General features: G+C 33.9%; 1 protein-coding gene across 2 annotated transcripts in view; it reads left to right on the top strand.

The window, feature by feature from the left end:
* Positions 1 to 24,038, top strand: part of LOC123566717 (uncharacterized) — a 77,822-nt gene that overhangs the window by 8,231 nt on the left and 45,553 nt on the right. The window contains exons 2-3 of one of the 2 annotated variants that reach the window (XM_053549618.1): positions 10,441 to 10,621; positions 23,892 to 23,957. In XM_053549618.1, coding sequence (XP_053405593.1) covers positions 10,514 to 10,621; positions 23,892 to 23,957 — 174 coding nt within the window. In that variant the 5' untranslated portion in view covers positions 10,441 to 10,513. Of the gene's footprint in view, positions 1 to 10,107; positions 10,622 to 23,891; positions 23,958 to 24,038 lie in introns of those variants that run through there. The other variant, XM_045361035.2, reaches the window with a different exon arrangement.

Here is a 24,038-nt window from a genome sequence, read left to right on the forward strand (position 1 = left end):
GTAAGCCAGCTGGATGGCTTCCTCACATGAAGAATTCAACGCCCCGGGTGAGGCTCGAACCCACATCGATGATGGGCAAGTGATTTGAAGTCAGCGAGCTTAACCACTCGGCCACGGAGGCCCCAGAACCACTGACATACAAGGCAACAAATACAAGGCAACTATAGAACATTAGATAAATTGGTACGGGTAAAACGCAAGTTAAAATGGGAACATTTGGGGACCTGCTTTTCCCTGGAACTGGAGATTTAATCGTGGTTTGGACATACCAAAACTATACGTTCCTAGAATTTGTTAAGACGGGCAAGGTAATAGAATAATTTCCCTATAAGCTAAGCTCTAACATTAACGACCAAAAAGCCAGTTGTATAAAATAAAACATGGAACGATCCGAGGTGCCAAAAAATGACTTATCTAAAGTGAGGCTGGGAGTTAAACAACTATTCTAATATGCTATTCTCTGTTAAAACACTCTTACGCTAGAATGACGTCACGTTAACGTGCAGTGATGTCAATGTTTTTGTTGCGACCAAGAAAGAGCGCTATTATATTTTATCTACAGTTTTAGATTAAGCTGCACCTCGTGAAATTATTACGCCCGACGTATAACCGCCCATCGTGCATAAATAGTGTTAAAACACGCTTTTGCCATAAATTATTTCTTAACTAACAATAGGACTAAGCAAGACTAAAGCAACATTATATTCAAGTAGCCTTAACCCAAATGTTGCAGATTTTTCTGTAGTTTTAAGAACCTATTTAACGTTCCGTAAAATAGTGGATATCTTAGCAATTATAACGAAAATGTGTACAGATGTACTAATAATAATACTGACTGAAACTGGTTAAGTCACCGCAGTGGGTTCGAATCTCGACCAAGATGAATGAAGATTTCTTTCATATAAAGAAGCTGTTCAGTATGATTGCTGATTATTATTGGTTCTGCCAATGTTTCCTGTGTCCGTATTCATGTACGTAATAAGTCTTTTACCCACACTTTTAAGAGCTTAAAGTTTCGTTTGTTTTTTTTCATCACTTTTTAATAAAACCATAGTGAAATAAAAAAACCGGCTTGAGAGTTGCAGCTTCAAAGGGCAAATTAATCAATAATATGCTACAAAAATGTAAATATATAATAATAATAATGTAGGGATAATACACGGTTTTTTGTGTATTAACGTCTGCAGAAGCCCGCGGGATTGTTTTAGACCGAGACTTAAGGTCGAGGTCACAAACATATCCCAAAGGCTTCTGCAGACGTTAATACACAAAACAAACGTGTATTGTCACTATTCTTGCATAAAAAAATAATTTATGACGATTTATGTATTGTTTTCATATGTGATGACTTGACGATTCCGGTACATTTTTTATTTACCATTCCTGTTGTTCTTGGAAACGGTAAACATGTTTTAAATATCCGTATCCAGGGCCCGGAAATAAACAACACTATCAAAAGCACATCCTGAAGGTTTTAAACCGATGTTTTATCTCTCATTATTACAAACATAAACTTACCAATAACTGTTCATATCATTTCACAATTTGGTGGACTCGATCACAATTTCAAGAATAATAACTTTACATTCGAGTTACATTGAGTACGGACACGTAGTTGGAGTACGGATGAGTACGAACGTAGTGTCAAGTTTCCAAGCTGTTTATATAAATTCTTCGAGAAATTAGATAAAAACATACCGAAAGATACTTACCAAAATCATAAATATGATACCTAAAAACAAAGAATCGCACAGGTAAACAGGCGACATTTTAACATTCACGGTTGTCTACAAGATCTGAATTGACGCAGAGTTCTAAAAGGGGAGTAAACAAGGGAAGAAACGAGTACGAACAATGTTGGGGGCAGCGCATTTGGCGTTAGTTACTGATACAGTAAAACATTCTATGGTTTAGATGGCATCTTTAATGCTTCAAGAAGAGGTTTTTATGAATGAAACAAGACGCAGATACCAGATACAGATTTACATATACGTCCCTGGGAAAGCATTTCAAAAATAAAAATCGGGTATTAACAGCACGTGAATTGCCTTGTTTGCACACGATTTTTCTCTCGTTAATACATGGGCGGATCCAGTGAAAAAAGTAGTTTTTATGCAAGAATATAATATTTGCAATTTAAAGTCAAAGAATTCGGGTCACGTTTTTTGTATGTCAATGTTTAAAAAGACATTTGTACAACATAAAAGCTTAAATAAATTTTGCACCCAATTCCTTCAGGAAAAACAAAACATTAAATCAACCCGTTTTTTCCTTATATATATGTAATATTTAAAAAGTTGAAGACGGTTTTCATAACTATGTTAATATTGCAAGTAGAGAAGAAGAAACAATAACACGACACTTTGGTGTCATTTTTTAACATTTTTACTGCAATGTTTTCGCATGCCAGGATGTTTTGATACGTGTAGTGCAGGTTTTATTTTTATCTAATGAATATTCAAGAGAAACATTTCTTTATTTCAATTATATTCTTGCTCCTGTTTCTCCTATATACGTACCGTTTAAATCATATTGAGTTTTGATTTGTAAGCCTTTAATGTTTCCACTCCCAATTCTTATATATTTTCATATTTTTATCTTTGTATTAATCATTATGTGAAATACTCGAATTGCTTTACAGCGGGAAGGTGTACACTGATTCAAAAATAAGATAGATTTTGCCTCTAGCTTTTATCAAAGAAGTGTAAATTTATTTTTTATAGCTCTTTGCTTTTATAAACTTAAATGATGCCAAACCTGAAATGTATCATCTTGATTTGAAGCCTTTCTGCTAACTGCAAATTTGTAGTATATTTTACAATATTTACATTCGGTCTAATATACATTTCCATTGAGAATCATGACGTTCATTTTGTATAAACAGCAAAAGAAAAGTGATAACAGGCCGCTTTTGACCACGTCGGCGTATAGTCAGGGAGAATTACAATTTATGATATAATCTTGTTTACAAATGGAAAGGAAATATATATAAGAAATGATTTTCTTTTCGGTGTTCATGCGAAATAAACGACTGAATAGGATCGGCAAATCCATAAATCGCGCTTCATTTCTTAAAAGAATTTCCGATTATTGATAATTCGTTTTCTTTCAGCAATTAACAGTTGTTCCGTATTTCTACCAGTGATAAATAATTAAACAGTGAAAATATCAACTTTATTTCACTGATATATTTCAGTATTTCACTGAAAAGCGTAAAATAAATACAAGCTCTTTCCTATATGAAAGACTACTGAATATAAAGATAATTTTACAATAGGAAGCAATATGTACATTAAACATTTGCAGTTTAAGTTTAAATTTAGCATGTCATTTAATAAGTGTAATGAATTGTGTAATTTGAAGAAGTAGAAATTTGTTTATTTATTGTAGAGGCCTAGATCAGTGCGACATTCAACCGGTAGACAATGTTCAGCATAGTAAAAACTATGTTTTATTTCGATTTTTAATTAAGAAATGACACCTGTTTCATATACTTATAAATTGTGAAGTAACTTCGAACATAATTTATTATGTATGCAAGTCGCTTTTCTAGGGTCTTCGTTTTAACACCGGATGGTATGGGTCAAGTTTTGCAAACTACTATACGAAACTATGCTAAAGCTAATCTGGATAAATAGCGTGCAAACTTTGAATTTGAAACTCTATACATTACATATTCATAAAAGTTCATGCAAGAATAAATAATGAACCATGTATAGCTTTAAATGAAGAAAATAGGTTAATTTGTAACAAGTTGCAATAAATTTGACATTTAATAATTAAATGAAAACACTATTGTGAAAAATATGGAAATGAGCTTCATTTCAGAGGTGATGTTATTTCTTGTGTTTTTGGTCTGTTTTGGGGCGAAGAGCCCCAGAGTGAACAATACGGTTCAGATTCTCTTAATACCATATGCCTACAAGCAACAGTAAACAATCGTCCCCGAAATAATCCTAACATTTCCGCATAACAGTAATAACATGTATGGCATATAAATTTGTATAGCTGTCTAAAAATGCATAGAATACTATAATTTATACGTGATTATGTAAATGATTATGTCATGCAGCTCTCTGTTATCCTCTCAGGTAACATTAGAAAATATTGCATAACGAAGGTAAATTAATTCGCACCCCCTCCCCTACCCCGCTATGAATAAAATATCCGTATGGATGGAAGTTTTTTCGTCTTTGAATGAAATATCCGTATGGATGGAAGTTTTTCATCTTTGGTAATGTAAAACTCAATGACATAATACACACACTGTATAAATCATGCGAAATGTAAGACGTACCTAACAAAAATATACAACGCATCAAATTAAAATTTTATCGAAACACTCAAGCTTATGACCTCGGTCTATAAATAGCTCATCAAACAAACACTGGTTCCGAGCATAGTTTCATTCATAACAAATGTCGATATGAATTATACTGCGCATTATTAATTATATATTTGATAAAAGTATAACTTTTACTTGGTATGATTTTGCATACAATACAATAAATAATGGACACAAAATATGAATAATGTAAAAAGGAAGCATAAGTTTTAAAAATAAATTCTTCCAGATCAGTTGCTATAGGTTCTAGGGGACGTAAGCGCTGCGTGGAATTGCCACAGTAACGCGAGAAGAAACAAATGACCGCATTCTACGATTTGTATACCGAAACAGCGTACATGTTATATTTTGCTACAGAAATAATGTCTACATTTACATTTACAATATAACCTATAATATTATCTGATTTAACGGCAGTATGTTTCTTGTTTTTTGTTGTTTTTTTTTTTGTTTTTTTTTGGCAATTTTTATACTAAACAACTTTGTTTTAGAAACATTCTGACATTCTGACTAATGTTGAAAGTAATATTGTAAAAAGTGCTTTGTCTCCATTTTGCTTAAGGGTGGGGGGGGGGGGGCATAAATGTGAGCGATTTTTGTTTAAACACACGTTTTTAACTGTATTTCAGGTTATATTAAGATAGTGGACCCGTAATGGTAATGTTTAATAATTGCATTAACTTGATACAGTCTTGAAGTAACACTTTCGCTGTGTGTTGTATTTTTTAAATAACTTTTACCGTGTCGGTTTTTTTTTGTTTTTTTTTTCTTCTTAATTTTGTATTATATATGTTATTTCCTCAAGCTTAAACAGAGACAAATTTCAAAGTGATAACCACTGCGCAAAACGATCGCAAAGAATTCATTATACCAAAAGTTTTGCTAAAAGAAACCTCAAAGTATTGCGAAACAACAAATAAAACTGTCGATAACAATTTTTCTGGGAAGCCTCAAGTGAAAGGATTTAATCGGACAAAAATTAAGCTCCAACACTGAAACATTATGGTCTTGCTCTCTGCAATAAAAGATAACCATATAGGGCAGAAGTAAAACCTACCTACATATCTTCCACAATATGTAAACTAAAGAATAAATGCAAAATAAAGAACTTTTACCACATGTAACTCAGTATTTTTAAAGAAGTCTAAATATTCACCCTTCTGTATCAGAGGTTAAATTCACTTTTAACAGCAAGAAATTGCTAATCAAATGAAAAATTTCCGCTTTTGTACAACAAATAAATAATAATAAGTCTTGAAAAAACAGTTTATCGGGCTAGTTAAAAGAAATATAATGAAAAAAGTAGTGGGGTTTGAACCTACGCCCTCCTGAAAAATTAGTTAAAGTAGGCTTATGGTAGGAATGAATACTCTTCAAAAAAGGAGGTACACTATTACGGGTCCGTCAATTTTCCTAACTATCGTATTAGGGAAGGAACAGGATTAGACCATAATCATTAACAGTCCGGTTTGTAGCGGGGTTCGAACCCAAAAATTCCCACAGACCGACAAGAAAATAGCCCCATCAGTACTTCAGTGCTTTGATTTTAATGACAGAGTTGCATATTTGATAAACTTTCATGAACAGATTCCATCAAACCGGGGCTGCCATTAAATTGTTTGGTTGCTTCCTGTCCTTTCAAAGCATGTCACCGCTTAACTGATAACCTGAGTTTTCACAACTGACGAAGGAATATTGAAGATTTTCATGAAAACTAAAAGAAAAACGTTTCCTTTTTATATCACAAATAAAAAATAATGTCTTATAACGAAAATAGTCAGGTAGTGCTTTAAACTGCCACACAATGCCACTGAATGTTTTCATTATACAAAGCTAACTTTTCATGATAAACTTTCATCTATTACATTTTATAATCCTATTATTTTCGAGTTTGATCATGTTGAGATATTTCATGGTATTCCATTGCAGTTTTTCACTTAAATATTCTATATTTAGATATTTTCTTTAAGTGTATAAAATCCCCATCAAATGTATTTGACCTTACTAAATATGTAGATTTAGTTTGCATAGAGAGCTATGTTCATACAGTAACAGCCGATTGTTAAAATGAGGGGTAGTACCCATTTAAACCGTGTTTTGTTCTAAAACTACATGCAATAACTTTTATTTTTCTAAAATATGAAATTGAGGTCAAATATACCTTTTATCTAGTCTCTATGAAGTTTTTTTTTCTGTTTTCATTAAGTCCTTCATAGTTTGTGTGAAAACTCCCTTCATTTTCGCGAAAGTTTTCATGAGAACAAAGTTTAAAGTAGCTCTAATGGTAGTTTAATACCATCATACAAAGGGTTTTAATTATTGATTTTTATTACAGCAGCAACTAAAACTGTCTTAAGACAAAGACATTTAGGCTATTTAAAGTAGGTCTATATCTGGAACAACTGATACGTAGACCTTCCTGGTCTATATACTTACACGTTCTGTATGATGCTAAATTTATTTCATACACATCTATTGAAGTGTACCAGTATGCAACCTTTTTCTTCGTTTCTCAGGAAACATTTATCACTTAGTAATTATTTAAAGTACAAAAGTGTAGGTTATCGCCCTTGATGAACGTGCTGGTCCGCTAGGTGTGGAATACATTTTCTTTCCAAATATGAAGCGATAAATCATACCTTGCAATAAATCGATAATATCCCACTGACCTCATTATTACACGGATAAATTATGTCGGTTACTTCCCTATAAATCGATAAAATACATATATAAATGTCTTAAACACAAATGAGATACTAGTTTAGAAGTGCGATATTTCTTAAGTGTCATGTAGGGTGATAAATAAGTGTAACCTATCGCATTTGTCAATACTGATCATTAATGTCACATATTTGTACAGAGATATTAGGAGTTGGTAATTTTTTGTGTTATTTCATAACAGATATGAAATATGGTCTCGTACACATTTTATGCCTCGGTATATGTAGCAACCTTACAGAACAATTTAAGCTCTACAGTACCTACCTAATTTACTCTGGGTTACCTGCCCCTTATTCACTTTCATTTAGCACAATAATTATACAGAACAGGGGAACCTGGGCCCAGTTGTCCGATACTTCAACAGGCGATTAAGCTAACGGTTGATTAAAATTAAGGGTTACTTTTCTACATTTTAGAAGACTTAGAAAAACAAATGTATGAGTTAAAATAATCATGAACTTTGAAAAATCTTTACAATAAAATCAAAACATCATACTAGTTTCTCCCATCAAGACCAGTGTTTTGAATCATAATTTAACCAGCGGTTAGTTTAACAGCCGGTTAAAGTCTCGAACAACTGGGCCCAGGTTGTTACCCTACTGATATATCACACATTGTGTTTAATTATGACGATACCTTAGTACTCTTAACTACTTCTGTTATCTACACTAAAATCTGTCTGTAAAGGCCACCCTTAAGAAAATAAAAAGAGTGATCACTCAACAGATATTTACACTATTTATTGTAAAACGGGACGAGCGGGGTTTAGCTCTGGCTTGACTGTAACTGGAAAATCTGAAAACGCCAGCTGCGTGAACGACCTTAACGCCTTCCCACGTTCAGTAATAAAAGGGCCATTAAACGTCGAAATTTCGTTCGTTTCCAATAATTTAAAAAAGAATGCTAAAAACTTGAAAGAGCAATTTCTAATAACAAAACAGAACACTAAAATTTGCCCAACTGCTGACTCAGTTCATGGGCCCCAGGGGGTTATCACATAATCAAAAGACAAAAACTATTTTTCTTACTATAAATTTAAACAATTCCGGTTCCGGTCAAATGTTCTTCCGCATTAAAAACGTCGCTGTTAGCCTTTTAAATAAAAAAAAAGGCTGAATTTCAAAACACTGTGAAAATATTCCTAGGACAGTTGCATTTTTAAAGCCATTTTTGCATCTTTTAAAAATTTCAGAAGCGCTGTTAGCATGGCATCCATTATCATTCAATTTGGTTATGTTTAGAAATTGTTTGCGGTCTACGTACGTATACGCAAATTTCCAGGAAAATCTATGAAAGGATTTCAACAAAAAAAAAAAAGAAAAGAAAAAAATGAAACTTTAAAACTCGTCTGTTACATCTCGAGAACAGTGCACTTTTCTTGTATAAACTATCATAAATTGCACCATTATATTTTAACACGTAACTTGCATTGAAAAAAAATGTATATCGCAATTATTTAGACATTAGAAATCCTCCAAAAGGTGTTTTGAATCATGAATACTTTTTCAAACTCATCTTTAATTGAAAGCCGTTACGTAAAAGTGCGGTTTGGTAGCTATTAATATACGTTAAAAGTAGGATTATTTCCTAAAAAATCAATATGTTGTCTAAAGTTGAATGAAATATCTTAACTTTACCGTCAATCAGTACACCTCCGGTGAACATTCACAACTTAACTATTTAACGTGACGTTGTTTTTACAAACTAACGTTTTAATACCGATCTCAATGTCCGGAATCAATGGTTTGTTTTGTTGAACCGGATCGCCAAGCGTGGCGAAAGGTGATAAACCGCCGTTTAAATTGTTGATAAAAATAAGGCGTAACGTTGTCAACGTTAATGACGTAAACGCGCATAACGTTAACTTACACTATGAAAAAATCTCCTTCTGATAAAAATGAATTACAACCGATCAGTAAGCTTGTCAAAACGTTTAATGAAATATTATCGCATGTCATATTTGATCAATTATGATACAAATATAGTTATAAGTTCCTACTTTAAACTCATTTTAAAATGAGTTCCAGCTGTGTGCATTGTAATAATATCAATAAAAAAAAATAACGCCCCCTACCACGCACATCTTAGTGTCTTCGTATAAAATATGTTTTAAAGTAAAACAGCCAAATCCCGTACTTAATTAATGTAATAGGTTATCCCATAGTTAATGAAATAAGCAATTGTCTTGATTCTATTCCGCACTTAATAAAAAAGGTTATCATTAATAATGAAACCAACAATAAGTCGAATGCATTCAGAAAAATTGGTCAATGATAGTGTACGGATTCCCGAAGCGCAGAATTCGTGCATATTTCTGTATACAAAGATTAATATCTTTATACTACATACGCACTGACTATTCTTATAAAAGTGCTGTGAATGATTTTTTTATTAGTCTAAGAAAACTTGAACATTTCGTCGTCAATATTTTTTTTTAACGCGGCGAAGCACATGAAAATGATATCACAAAATATCGTTACGCACTGAACATCAAACTTTAACGTCAGTATGCAAAAAAAAAAAAAAAATATCGGCGAATAAAGTTCCAGTATAGTCTGGTAACCATGTCAACTTTCAAAGCAATATTTTCCAAGCACATTTTCCCGGGTTTTACTTTGCCCCGTATTTTTCCTTCTAAAAACAGCGATTGTGAAATGGAAATCAAACACCGTATGTACGTTATACAAAATATGTGCACCTGTTTACATATGTTATAAGCAACTTAGCATGTTAAAGTCAGTTTGGATAAATTTCTTGCGCGAAGCAGCTTAAGGTGTGACCACAATCATTAGTACATCTTTCCGCGCTTTATGATTGTCGTAGATTTAACAACAAATCGAAGCATTTACTGACAGAGGTTAATTGTTAATGAAAAAGAAAGATGGTTGTAACTCACTGCTGGTATTATATGCATATATCGTGAACCGATCACGTGTCAAATATGGACCAATCAGGTAGGACGTAAGAAAATGTCAAATGGGCCTGGCGGATTGATGGATGAACCGTGTTGTTAATTATCAACCGAGACGACGCGTTTATTGCAGTATTTCTTAATTCGCATAATCATAATAGCTTAAGACAAAACAAGTAGTGAATAACTTTTGAACAACAGTTTTGGCACGTTTCATCAAAAATTAACTTATTTAGACAAAATTTAACAAAAGGAAAACGGAACTTAAAAGGCTTATAACTTCATCTAACGTATCTTAATAAATACAGTTGGATCATAAAAAGAACAAACAAGAGACAAAAATCGTTCGCACAAACATTTTCAGGGAATGATCAAGGATTGTTTTATACATGGAGTTGTTAAAATGGATTTATTTGGATGTTATAGATAATAAGTGATTTTTTATTTATTTTTTTATATTCAGCACGGCAGTGACATTAAAGCCTGAGAAAAGGGGCAATTGCAGCCAACGTCAGGGCTAGGCATCTAAGATATTGATGGCCGCCGGGACAACACAACCGGATGATTTGAGTACCCTAGAAGTTCTTGATGAAAACACAATTGTACACGCCCTTCGGGGCCGCTTCATGCAAGAAAAATTTTATGTAAGTTTTTCTTCTCTTTTAAACAGAATTGTTAAATATGAAACTCATAAAATATAACATGAAAAGGTCCAATTGTTTTTCTTTATTTCCGTTGACTTTAGTATATACCCAAAGTAAATTTAGTGACTGTCCTGGAATGGAAATGTAATGCTTCGAAAGGGTCTGCTTTGTTATTTCATTTACTTTAACTACAGTAATCTATAAATAGTGTGTGGCGGCCGTAGAAGTTGTCCCGTTCTAGTACTGTGTTTTAATTATCTAATATCCTTTAAGATCATGTAATCGCGATTCAGTTTTCTTTTATCATAGAGGTCTGTTCTCGGCGACTTAGGAGGTGTTTTTACGCCTGAGAACAGACTCTGCAAGCGTTGTACTTCCTGGCATTCTGTGCTTTCAGGGATCATATTTATTTAATTTATACTTTAATTTCAAATATTTTAGAATTATTGGTTAAAAGCAGTTCGGATTTTACTCTTTTTTTTTTTGGCAAGGTGAAGAATAAGGTTTTAAAGACCAAGGGCATAATAATTATTCTAAGAAACCTATAAATAGCGTTCAAGTACATTATTAAGTCTGAACAATATACACATATTTGTTGACTGCCCCACTGTATTTTCATCATGTGGAAAGTAACGATTTTAAAATTGTAATATAAGAAAAATAGACAAGTGAAATGTTTCTGTTAATATAATATTTTGTTGGCCAACAACACTACATGTTTACGTCAACTTGTTTATAATCGTATTACACATGCGGTATTTTTAAAACCATTCCCTTTTCTGTTGTCCTTTACTGTTTCAAAACGTTTCTTATACCGGCCGGTAACGTACTAGAGTTTCTGTTCACATTTTTTTCCGTCAGATCTTGGAGTCATTAAATGCTATTTTTAGAATATGTTTACTACACAATACAGCTGGAATTAATTTGTTTAAATACATGATTTGTTTGAAGTTGCTCTATCAATTTTGCTAATGTAATTTATCTTTATCACACATGAATTACAATGAAACACGATTACTCAGCGTTAGCACGTTCTTACGTTGACAAGCATCTAACTTTGTAATATAAATTTCTTGCATATGTTATGAAGATGTTCGTTAAAATGCGTATGACAGCAGTTAAGGCAGTCAAGGTTCCCTATGTTTAAAACTTTAAAATTACAAAGATTCTTGTACCAGAGTTTTGCAAACTATTTGCATTTTTTATTTTTCTCAAACCGTTTGAGATTCATTCTGTGCTTTCATCTTACTCTCATTACGTACATGTGTAAAACTCAGTCATGTTACAGAAAATACTTCAGTCCGAAATTGGTCAAAGTAATTTGAATGACCCGGATGTTTTATTTTCCTCTGTGAGACTGCTGCATTAATCATTAAATTAATGCACAGAATCAAGAAGAAGAGGTAAACAGTAAAAGTTTATAAATCTTCACTTTCTTTTAGAGTATTGCCTTGAAATCAATATTTAATTGCTTCTTTGACTCGGACGCGCCAAGTTTGAGCACAGTCGTTTTTGATTAACATTAATCATGGATTTCATTTTAATTACATGAATGATTATTTTGATCTGCCTATATTCATTGAGCTCTTAATATGAAAATTACTAAAGGCATTCAGTGAGCTCTTAATATGAAAATTACAAAAGGCGTTCATTGAGCTCTTAATATGAAAATTCCTAAAAGCATTCATTGAGCACTTAATATGAAAATTACTAAAAGCATTCATTGAGCTCTTAATATAGAGATTACTAAAAGTATTTTACAGGATGTAGAAAAGTTCATTATATTCTCTTTAAATGATTTATATATAGAAGCGTTAAATACTAGGATGTGAAAAAAATGTTTAAACTTCTATGTTTTGGGAAATATTCAAACTTTAGACAAAATACGTTTCTTTCGTTCAAAAATGTTAATCATATACACTCAGTTCCAAAAGAAAGTGTGCACTTACTTTTCTGTTATTTTTTCTCGGTTATTTTCATGAAAACTTATAATGTTTGGTACCAAAATTTAAATCAGTTCGTAAACAAATTGGTGTGCATTTTAGATTTTGAGTTATATCTGAGAGTTAGTGTATGAAAAAATTAAACAAAAACGTCGGGGAATTTTTGGAAATATTTAAACTTAAAAAGTGCACACTTTCTTTTGGAACTGAGTATAGTTTAATGGCACGCGAGTTCCTGTAAAGAAAGTGCTATATATACAGGGAAAATGCAAATAGATATTACCTTATTTGCATATAGCTTTCGTCCCATTTGTATTCCGTTGAGAGACAGACATGTCCACGATGTCCACTATTTATCAACAACATTCAACTGCTTAATTATGTCTCCCCCAGGAGACATATTGTTTTTGCCCTGTCCGTCCGTCCGTCCGTACGTCACACTTCATTTCCGAGCAATAACTGGAGAACCATTTGACCTAGAACCTTCAAACTTTATAGGGTTGTAGGGCTGCTGAAGTAGACGACCCCTATTGTTTTTGGGGTCACTCTGTCAAAGGTCAAGGTCACAGGGGCCTGAACATTGAAAACCATTTCCGATCAATAACTAGAGAACCACTTGACCCAGAATGTTGAAACTTCATAGGATGATTGGTCATGAAGAGTAGATGACCCCTATTGATTTTGGGGTTACTCCGTCAAAGGTCAAGGTCACAGGGGCCTGAACATTAAAAACCATTTCCGATCAATAACTAGAGAACCACTTCACCAGAATGTGAAACTTCATAGGAAAGATTGGTCATGAAGAGTAGATGACCCTATTGATTTTGGGGTTTACTCCGTCAAAGGTCAAGGTCACAGGGGCCTGAACATTGAAAACCATTTCCGATCAATAACTAGAGAACCACTTGACCCAGAATGTTGAAACTTCATAGAATGATTGGTCATGAAGAGTAGATGACCCTTATTGATTTTGGGGTCACTCCGTCAAAGGTCAAGGTCACAGGGGCCTGAACATGGAAAACCGTTTCCGATCAATAACTAGAGAACCACTTCACCCAGAATGTTGAAACTTCATAGGATGATTGTACATGCAAAGTAGATGACCCCTAACGCTTTTGGGGTCACTCCATTAAAGGTCAAGGTCACAGGGGCCTGAACATTGAAAACCATTTCCGGTCAGTAACTTGAGAACCACTTGACCCAGAATGTTGATACTTAATAGGATGATTGGTCATGCAGAGTAGATGACCCCTAACGATTTTGGGATCACTCTGTGAAAGGTCAAGGCCACAGGGGCCTGAACATTGAAAACCATTTCCGGTCAGTAACTTGAGAACCACTTGACCCAGAATGATGAAACTTCATAGGATGATTGGTCATGCAGAGTAGATGACCCCTGACGATTTTGGGGTCACTCTGTTAAAGGTCAAGGCCACAGGGGCCTGAACATGGAAAACCATTTCCAATCAATAACTTGAGAACCTCTCGACCCAGAATGTTGAAACTTCATAGGATGATTGTTCATACAGAGTATATTTTGGGGTAACTCCGTTAAAGGTCAAGGTCACAGGGGCCTGAACATTGATAACCAGTTCCGATCAATAACTTGAGAACCACTTGACCCAATGTTGAAACTTAATAGGATGATTGGACATGCAGAGTAGATGACCCCTATTATTTTGGGTCACTTAAAGGTCAAGGTACAGTGGCTCTGAATCAGATGACTTGAGAACCAACCTACAAGTTGAAACTTAAGGATGATGAATGCAAGTAGATGACCTATTTTAGTCACTTATCAAGTCAGGTCCGGCCTGACATGACTGAACCCTGCCCATGACTGGACATGCCAAGTAGATGATCCCTATTGCAGCCAACCATCAGTGTCTCTTTGACTTTCGTTCCTGACCCCTGTTGACTTCTTGCCTATAGGACTTTGCATTTGGGGAGACATGCGCTTTTTTACAAAAGCATTTTCTAGTTTTCCTTTTTCTCTCATTCATTGTAATGGATTTGTACATGCTAGCCTTCTAATAAACGAATTCCTGGCTTGTTAAATAACAGGTGTTACTTAGTCTAACAATACTAAATTCCAAAACATAAAGTCTAAAATCAGCTGTCTTTCTTTGAAAAAAAAGAAAGTTTTTTAATTCGCAAACCGAGTAAATATCTGTATACAATAGGGACAATCTAATTTGAAACGACATTTTGTTATGTCCAACGTAAAATTAACGTTAGTTACACATAATAAGCACCATGTCTGTTATGCGAACCTGTCATGACAAATTTGTATAGAGGATGTTCCATGAGTGCCTTTTCATATTGAATTTATCAAACTTGTTAAATAAAATAATAAAATGCGAGGTTCTGCCGAGCGTTTTACCAATCTTATTCAACGAATTATAATCGAAGTAATATATCTCATACAGTGATTTGCTCTTGAATAAAATGATTTTTTTTTTCGTTCAGATTCGCCCTCATGTGCTTTCGTAATGATGATTCCTTCGTATCTAAACTTTAAACGTTGGTCTCAGTAAAGTTGTTTACATAGTCAAACCTCGGATTAGAGACCACCCGACCCATAGAAGCCCGTGTTTAATTTACGATTATTACATTGTATTGTATTCATTCTTCCTTATAATGTTTCTGTTTTGATTTATATATGATAAATATTTGTTGATCATGTGTCACCTTTCAGTAATGTATCATCGTGACATTGTTGCTGCTGACAAACTTTTGTATTTAATGACAATGCATTGTGTACAAGTCGGAAATAAATATATGTTCTATTTAAACATTAACAAAAAGAACATCTGAAAATAAAGACATCGTTTTTGCTATTCCAAGTAATGCCTTTGTAAACATGACTTGCTTCAACCAAGTAAAAATTTGCTTGAACTATCTGAATCTATAAGTGTCTGAAAATATTCCCTGAACTTCTTTGTGCATGTGTGCAACTTAAATGCCCAATAAGCCAAATGATATGCATACTTTTGTACCTTTTCTGTGTCATCATCATTACATATACCAGTGCGAAAACACAGTTCCACCGTGTTATTTCCTGGTGAAATTTAAACTTAATATGCGACATCCATCACGCAATACATTTATAATACCTTAATGTCACTCGGACAGACTATGATCGCAAACCAAGGCAAAAAATATAAAGGTGCGGTTTTGTCGTTAAAATTCCATTCATCAAAGTTATGTCATGGATATTTCAAACCAAAATGATCCGGTTCTTTTCTCTTACAATATTGAATCGAGCATTTATTTGGAAACAGTTACAATTTTCTATTTATTCTCTTTAAGAACCTAGTTCTGTCAAAGAGAAAACGATAAGAAACGCCTCCGTTTTATCTTTGTTACTTTTGTTATTGAAAAACATATTATTTATTAGGACACTAAACATATGATAATTTATAAAATATATAAATCGTGGACATAATGGACATTTATATTATACAGTTATGTTTCTAAAGAAGTCGTAGACCACCTGGAAAGAATTATTAACTTTCTCTTTGATGGCCAAAATGTCCGTTCTAAAGGTGCCGCCATTGCCATTTATCCTAACGCCATTAGTACGGCTGTCCGACAACGATATGCCACAATCTATTCGTCACTCCATTAATTTACCTGTTGAAAAAAAATATGAAGGCATGGCGGAAAATATAGGTAAAACTTTCGCATTATTTTATGCATCGTAAAATGAAAAGTATTTTTAGTAACAAATACCTTATTATAAAGGTTAATTATCAGGAAATTGAGCTTCTAGGTCTTAAACGTTGAAACAATAGCAATGAGATGGACAAATATTTTAACGAAACTTGTCATATGGGTCTGTTTACCTACGTGGTTTGTTTGATAAATGGCGGTCATTATTCGTCCTTCAGTTTCCTTCAGCTTTGGTTGTATATCAAAATGACGAATTGCCTTTCCTAGGTATATAGACACAATGGGGATTAGGAAATGTTTTACTGTAAATTTGTAGGGACATGGAAAAAAAAACATAGCTGCGAATGAAACTGACAAGTTTGGGAGAATCTCATAAAGCAAATCTTTAGTTTGTTTTAAAGTATTTAGGTCAAGGCACGGTAAAACAATTCAACGTTAACATCTTAAATGTCAAAATTTTGTTTTTCTTTATAGCTATGCAATTCCGGCTACAATTTACTTGTCATTGTCAAAGCGGAGTGGAAACATTATTTATGATATTCAGAATAGACTTTCATGTAATTGTAATATTTTTTTATGTCACTTACCGGTATTATGTCGACATCAGACATATTTTATGCATTGTTTCGGTGTAATTCGGCATTGTTCGTGCTGTTCGTCAGTCAGATCCATTTCTAAGCCAAATGCAGTCTTTTAAGTATCTTCTATAATCGCGGTCCAAAATTCCATGGGAGCCTCATAAAAAGATGTAAAGTACTGTCCTGTTAACCTCACAGACGCTTTTGGCTATGATGTTCTTCTTTGGATCAATATAAACGCATTTTCGTTAATTATCATTTCCTTTAAGTTCATGTGCGTGCAAACTCAGAGATAGCATGCGGTGATTCCAGTTCTAACAGGCATATTTTGTCTGTTGTTTATGCTTATTAATATAGAAAGTGGTACGTTTCCGTAATTAAGAACCCCGAAATGCCATATCTTCTGTAAAATAGCATGTATGTGAGATGAAACAGTCACGTTATTTTTTGAGTAGGCTAAACACTGTCAAGCGTTTGACGAGTCCTTGCTATCGCCCGATTTCTCATTCTTAAATGGCCTCGCAACACAGCGAAGTGATGTAGTTCCATTAGATTGTCTCTAATTTCAAAGAGTTCATTGATCGAATGAAGTTCATTTATGTCAGTCCTACTTGCTATGATCTAATCTGTCATATTTATGACTTGTAATTGTGCAATACTTGAATAAAGCCACGTATTTTCTTCCGCGGTAACTCATTAAGCATAAACACGCATAACGATTCTGCGGGATTTGGTAATACATTTGCGCATATGATTATGGTGACGAATTTTATGCCCTTTTGTCACAAAATAGCAAATATGATGTTCACAAATTCAAATAAAAACTGCATATTAACTTATTAGCCAAATTATCCATTTGTTACCCTGTCCGTTTCAAAAAATAATCTTTAAAATCATTGCGCAAATAACAAATTTATTGCGCTGTGCATTTTATGAATTGCGCAGGCTTACCAAGCTTGCGTAACATCCAGCGAAAGACAAAATATAATTCCAGAACATACTGCTAGTATTTCATTGAGTGGGTACCTCTGAAAGCATTGGAATGTCTCTTATCAAAGAGTTTACCACATCGATGAAATTAAATTATGACAGCTTCATTTTAAATGACCCGAATAAGATATGTGCAGTACGTTAATTCTTCCGCGAGACTTCGCGGATGAATCCTAACTACATTCTGGACACTTGTCGGCGAACATGCGTGACCTGTTTATAACAACGCTTCTACGACTTTGCGTGGGTTGAATTTTGCAGTCAGTAAACGGATAAATTATCGGAAGAAGAAGCTCTTACTGGTTTGTTTAGTTACTACTGATATTAAAAATGATTTTATTTCTTATTTTTCGAGAAATAAACAAATCGGCGAAACATTAAATTTTATTTTCTTGTAGTTTTTGAAATCGAAAGTAGATCGTCTATGTTTGGCTGCTTTGACGAAACGAAAGAACATTTTTATGAAAATATTTAAATAAGAGGTAATTTAACCGTAAACTTCAATGTCAGATACTGCCAATTGCTGCTAAATGTCTTCGTTTCACCACAATTTGTAAAACATATTGTTGAAAGTGGAGAAAAGTGTAATCGTATCCGGATTTAATATTTTGGGTAAATATCGAGCTGTGTTATGAAATTTTAACATTCAAGTAACATACATGATAGATATTATTGTAACAGAAATGATTCTAGAATTTATTTTTATAACACCTACATATAATCTATATCAGACTCATATTCTAGTCCTGAGGCATGATCTGAAAGTAAAAATATGAAGTGACAATCATACTTCGGATATTGTAATACTAGAAAGAATCTAGGTAATATTTAAAAATTGAAACATAAGATTTTCAGTTAAAATCGCAACAAAGGCTGTATCAAGGGTCTACATATTCAAAAATTTCTTGTGGTAATACCCCAAACCCTACTTGCAGGAGGGGGTATCCTCCCACACCCTTCCCCCATATTGCCACTTTACAGTTTGATACATTTGCCCTTTTACCACCTGCCGCAATGCTCATTTCAAAATCTGACTGCAATTTAAAGCGGAAAGACACACCTCCCCACACCCACCCTGCTACCGACCACGTAAAAATGGCTCAAACATTTTTTCTGCCCAGTCTGGGCCTGTCTGTCTACATGAATCAAAATGGATAATTGAAAGTGCATGGACTTCGGGATTACAGACATGATTTTTAAGGGGTTAACAGGTCTGAAATAGAATAAATGATAGTTTTAACTAAAAAAGAACAGCATTTATTAATATCGGTTACACTATATATTGACACTCAGCAACATTTACATACATGTATCTCTAAACGCAAAAGTAAGTATACTTTAAATTGACATCACTTATAATATGATTGAACAATACCTAACATATGACAAGGCTATCGCCAGGCCCATTACAATATCTGTAAAATATCAGTTCTTTCGTCCATCCGTTACAAATTGTATGTGGCAATCCGCGCTGTAAAATTTTAATATATAAATTGTCATATTCAAATTCTATCATGTGCGAATATATACCAGCCGATAATTGCCTCTTTTGGCAATGATGGAGGCAAATGTTTACTGGAAAAATATATATAGTCATGGGCAGTATCTTAGTGTCAGCTGTCAAATTGTAGTTTGTACTTTCAACATTTTTATTTCTGCGAACCACTCTTCAATTTTAGAGAAATATATTAGGTTTAAATACTTGTATAATGTCAATCAAAGTTTTACTAGGCATCGACCGAATGTGCATTTCATTTATTGTAACAAAATCTCTTTTTAGTTGGGGAAAAAAAACTAAAAACAAACTGAAACTGGTAGACTATACTGTCAGTACATCAATCATTAGCCGACTCAGGCCCTTCAGGCCTTTGATCTTTTATACACATACGTACGCGCACGCACGCACGCACACATTTGCATACATATGAATAAAACCATAAACATATAACCACAATAAAAACATAAAACCGAATTTTGTTTACCCATATACTACTTTTAGGTGTAATTATATTGTGAAGAAGCACAAAAAACAAATTTACAGTTTTAACATACATTTTTGTTCAAGTTAACACTTAAAGCGACTTGCCTCCAGAACGTTCGACAACAAAAAAAAAAAAAATAAAAAAATAAAATAAGATATCTTGAAATAATTGCTATATTTCTTAAGAAGGCTTTAAAACTTAATTACTGACAAACTTTATGTTACGGAAACACATGAGAATTTGCTGTTTTTACTACTTTTTACGATGAAAATCGAAAAGCGTGTGCTTTTACTCCAGGGAAACTGTCTCGATTATAAATATCTATATTTTGAAGTCATTACTCACTACCTCAGGTTACGACGACGGGAAAATGTCTTTATTTTGGCGGCGGTTCGGGGTTCGATTCCCGACGCGGTCATCTTTTTTTTTCTTGATTTGGAATTTTTAAAATATTTTAGAAACAAAAATTCATATTCTAATGATCATAATATGACCAAACTTCAATTTGAAAGAAAAATTATTTTTTGGCCAAATCTGGAGGTCAGTGCCTTTAAAGATGAGTTTCATTACACGATAACGCAAAAAACAATGCCATCACTCATTGTTTCCTTCCCCCCCCCCCCCCCACCCCCTACGTTTCGCAAAACTGGTCGTACAAGGCTTAAAATAAATCTTGGTCATCATTGTAAAAATAAAAGGGATGTGTACTCTAACAAAAGTTTTTATTGATCTTTTAGTGCGAGACAGTGTAAAACCAAACGTATCTAATCACAACACTTGTGAATCATTTAACCGCATGGCTTTTAAAAATCATCCTTTTTGACAAAGTTTGTGTATAACATGCCACTTTCGTATTTAACAACAAGCCCACGCAAATATCATTTTTCATTTATCTGTTTTCTATTTGTTGATAAATGAGCATATTTTTATTATAAGGATTAACATTTGTATAAATATCATGGACATTAAATTGATGATATGACATGCGCAAAAGACATATTTGTCTTAAATAAACATCATTAAATAATCATAATCCCGTCAATTTTAGCTCGATTTTTTAAAATAAAAGAGTTATTGTTGTCAGCCCATTGTCAGCATCCACACAACACATAGTGTATCATGATGAAAGGTTTGTAAAACACTGCTTGACCAAATACTTTCAAACTCCACAAAAGTCTTTGGCAACGTGCGATGATCTCACAGGACAGGGACCGTAGCTCTAGCTTACCTTTTGTCATAATAATGCCCCTTTTATTAATTTTTGGTGAAAGATCTATATATTATATGCAGGCTTCCCAGAAGCTACCGGACATAATACTTTGAATTCTTTCGAATGATAAGCTGACCTCTTATGGAAGGGTATTAAATCTATAGTTCTAGCATAAATTTGATCAGAATATGGGATAAAATGTCACTTCCAAGCATTTTGGTTCTCTACTACCAAATTGCATTTAGGCTAACACAATTTGGTAGTGAATACCAAAACTCGGCCGAATTTTGGTAGTTTCTTCCAAAATGCGTTGCTACATGTACCATTTTGGGGCGCGGTAATGGAACGCATTTTGGTAGTTTCGTTTACATCAGGGGCTGGACTCATGCGTCCTCATTGTCAACATAATCATTGATTTTTATCACTATCAGTTTCGTAAAAAACATTATTTTCATCACTGTTTTACGATTTGTGTTTGGATGGTGATTTTGAGATGCAAAACAGCTTTTTCTATATTTGATATGGAGTTAAAATATTTTTTGGAAAGCTGAACATGACTGTGAATAAAATGTTAAATTTTATAAAAAAAATAACCAATTTCACAACACAAGCAAATTATACGTTATCTTGATTGCAAATCGGTTAAACAATTGTTGGGTATGCACTGTCATGTCTAAGATATAAAAATGTATGCAAAACACAATTGAGCCGCGCCATGAGAAAACCAACATAATGGCATTGCGACCAGCATGGCTCAAGACCAGCCTGCGTATCCGTGCTAATCGCTTTCATAGTCTATTGCAATTAGAGAAGCCGTTAGCGAACAGAATGGATCCTGACCAGACTGCGCGGATACGCAGGCTGGTCTGAATCCATGCTGGTCGCAAAGCCATTATGTTGGTTTTCTCAAGATGCGGCTCAATTAAGAATTGTAATGAATAAGAAAATGCTGAACATGTGGTATAAATTTTTAATTCTTTGAAAATAAATTATTTTCACGACGCGAGCAAAGTTGACCTTAGTTTGATTACAAAACGCTTTATCAATAATTATTGTAGGATATGTACTGTCAAGTCTAAGACATAAAATGAATTTAAACACAAGAATTTTAGCCACTACAGTGGTTGGTTGCATACTTACGAATCACACATATATACGTTATATACAATTATTTCCTTTTGGTAATTATAAGGTCGATATGTGGATTTATCGACCTGATAAAAGCGATATTGACCGAGGGCGCAGCCCGAGGTTGATATCGGTTTTATCAGATCGATAATTCCACATATAGACTGAACCTAAAACGCAACAATTGTTTTATTATTAAATCCAGCCTAATTAAATAAGTATCAAAATTGAATACAAATATCTGCAGCCTTTGGTATTTTTTCGCACTAAATTGTGTACGACGTCGCATTGTATTCACGTCAAACCGTGATGCTGTCACAGCTGGAGGTCAATATGTGTTTTTGACCCCGCCTTCGAGTCAATACGGCTTTTTATCATTGATCATGTGACTACATATAGACCAATGGAAAGGATTATATATATGGATTTAATAATAAATATCTATCAGTATCAACAAAGTCTGTTCTAGTAATTCAAAGCTGTTATCAAGGGCCAATAAATTCCTTCTATCGTAGCTGCCAAATGTCAACTATTTCATACCACCTGATCTGATACGATCTTTACATGCACTTAAAAATCATGCCAAGGTACCAAAATTTAGTCGAGTTATGCACACCCTTAGCAAATGTGCAGCTGAATCTCAACATTAAAACATATGTAACCATTCAGGACTGTGCATTTGTACATCCAATCCAAAGGCAATCCTACACCCCGGGGTGTGCGAAAAAAAATTCCAGGGCCAGATGAAAATACGAGAAAGTTATGTCCGGTAAACAAAAATACAAGTGCCTGATATTTACTCGGCCAACCTCGGTAACTCTCGGTGAATAAATTAATCAGTAACCCTCGGAATTAAATTCACTACGAGGTTGGATTGAATTTCAATATATAAAACAAAATTGAAAAATTCTAAAGATTTTTGGTGGATAAAGGTTGCATGTCTACCGTGTATATACTTTTAAAGGTATTATACACACCGTCTTATGTGACCTTTTTTCCTGAATCGCCTGACTTTTAACCTCATACAGTCTATACTTACTTATGGGCGTTTGTGAAACCTGTCCCAGGGCCAGATCATAACTCTTTAAAATGATATTGTCCATTCGTCACAAAATATTTTTTTTTTGTAAATCGTTAGATTTTTCTTAGTACCGTTTTGCGTTGGATGTGTACATATCCAACGCATTTTGGAACTCAACTACCAAAATTCTTTGAGTGTACCGCGTTTTGGTAGTGACTGAGTTTTGGTAGTGACTACCAAAACGCGTTGCTACCAATTTGAGATGCAACAAAGCTTAATTGTAGTACAGATTGCTACACGTAGTACTTTTTAGTTGAAGATGCCCAAACTTCAGAGGCTTCTCTGGCTCTTTAGTGTGCCAGGTATAAGACACCAATACACGGAACTCTATCCTGCTTCCTTTGTACTTCCTCTTCACTTAAGAATAAATTGTGTTACTCCGCAAGAAAAGAACGAACATGTGCATTTGAGCGATACTTGTATGTGGCACGAATATTCTATATTCTTATTAGAGAGTGACATATACCTTAATCAAAATGACGTCATACAAAAATAAATCAAACAAATTAAAAAAAGTATAGCTGTTTCTTCGATTTTCGAGTTATTCTGGTACAATCAGTGTGTCACTGCACAATTAAAATGTATCCGCGCGGATTGTTTTAGTGCATCAAGGTCCATATTTAATTGTATATATTTCGTAAGGAATGTATATTTTGTTTGAAATATGATTTGTCTTTGTATTTCAGACCTACATAGGGGATATACTTGTAGCTGTTAACCCATGTAAGCCATTACAGATCTACAACACCAAAGTAAGTACGCTTATCATTTACCCTGCTTAATTTCTGAAATGGACTGGTCTATCATTCAATTTCGTTAGTACCATTTATTAT

Source organism: Mercenaria mercenaria, chromosome 8, assembly GCF_021730395.1.
Source record: "Mercenaria mercenaria strain notata chromosome 8, MADL_Memer_1, whole genome shotgun sequence".
In the NCBI taxonomy this organism is placed as follows: domain Eukaryota; kingdom Metazoa; phylum Mollusca; class Bivalvia; order Venerida; family Veneridae; genus Mercenaria; species Mercenaria mercenaria.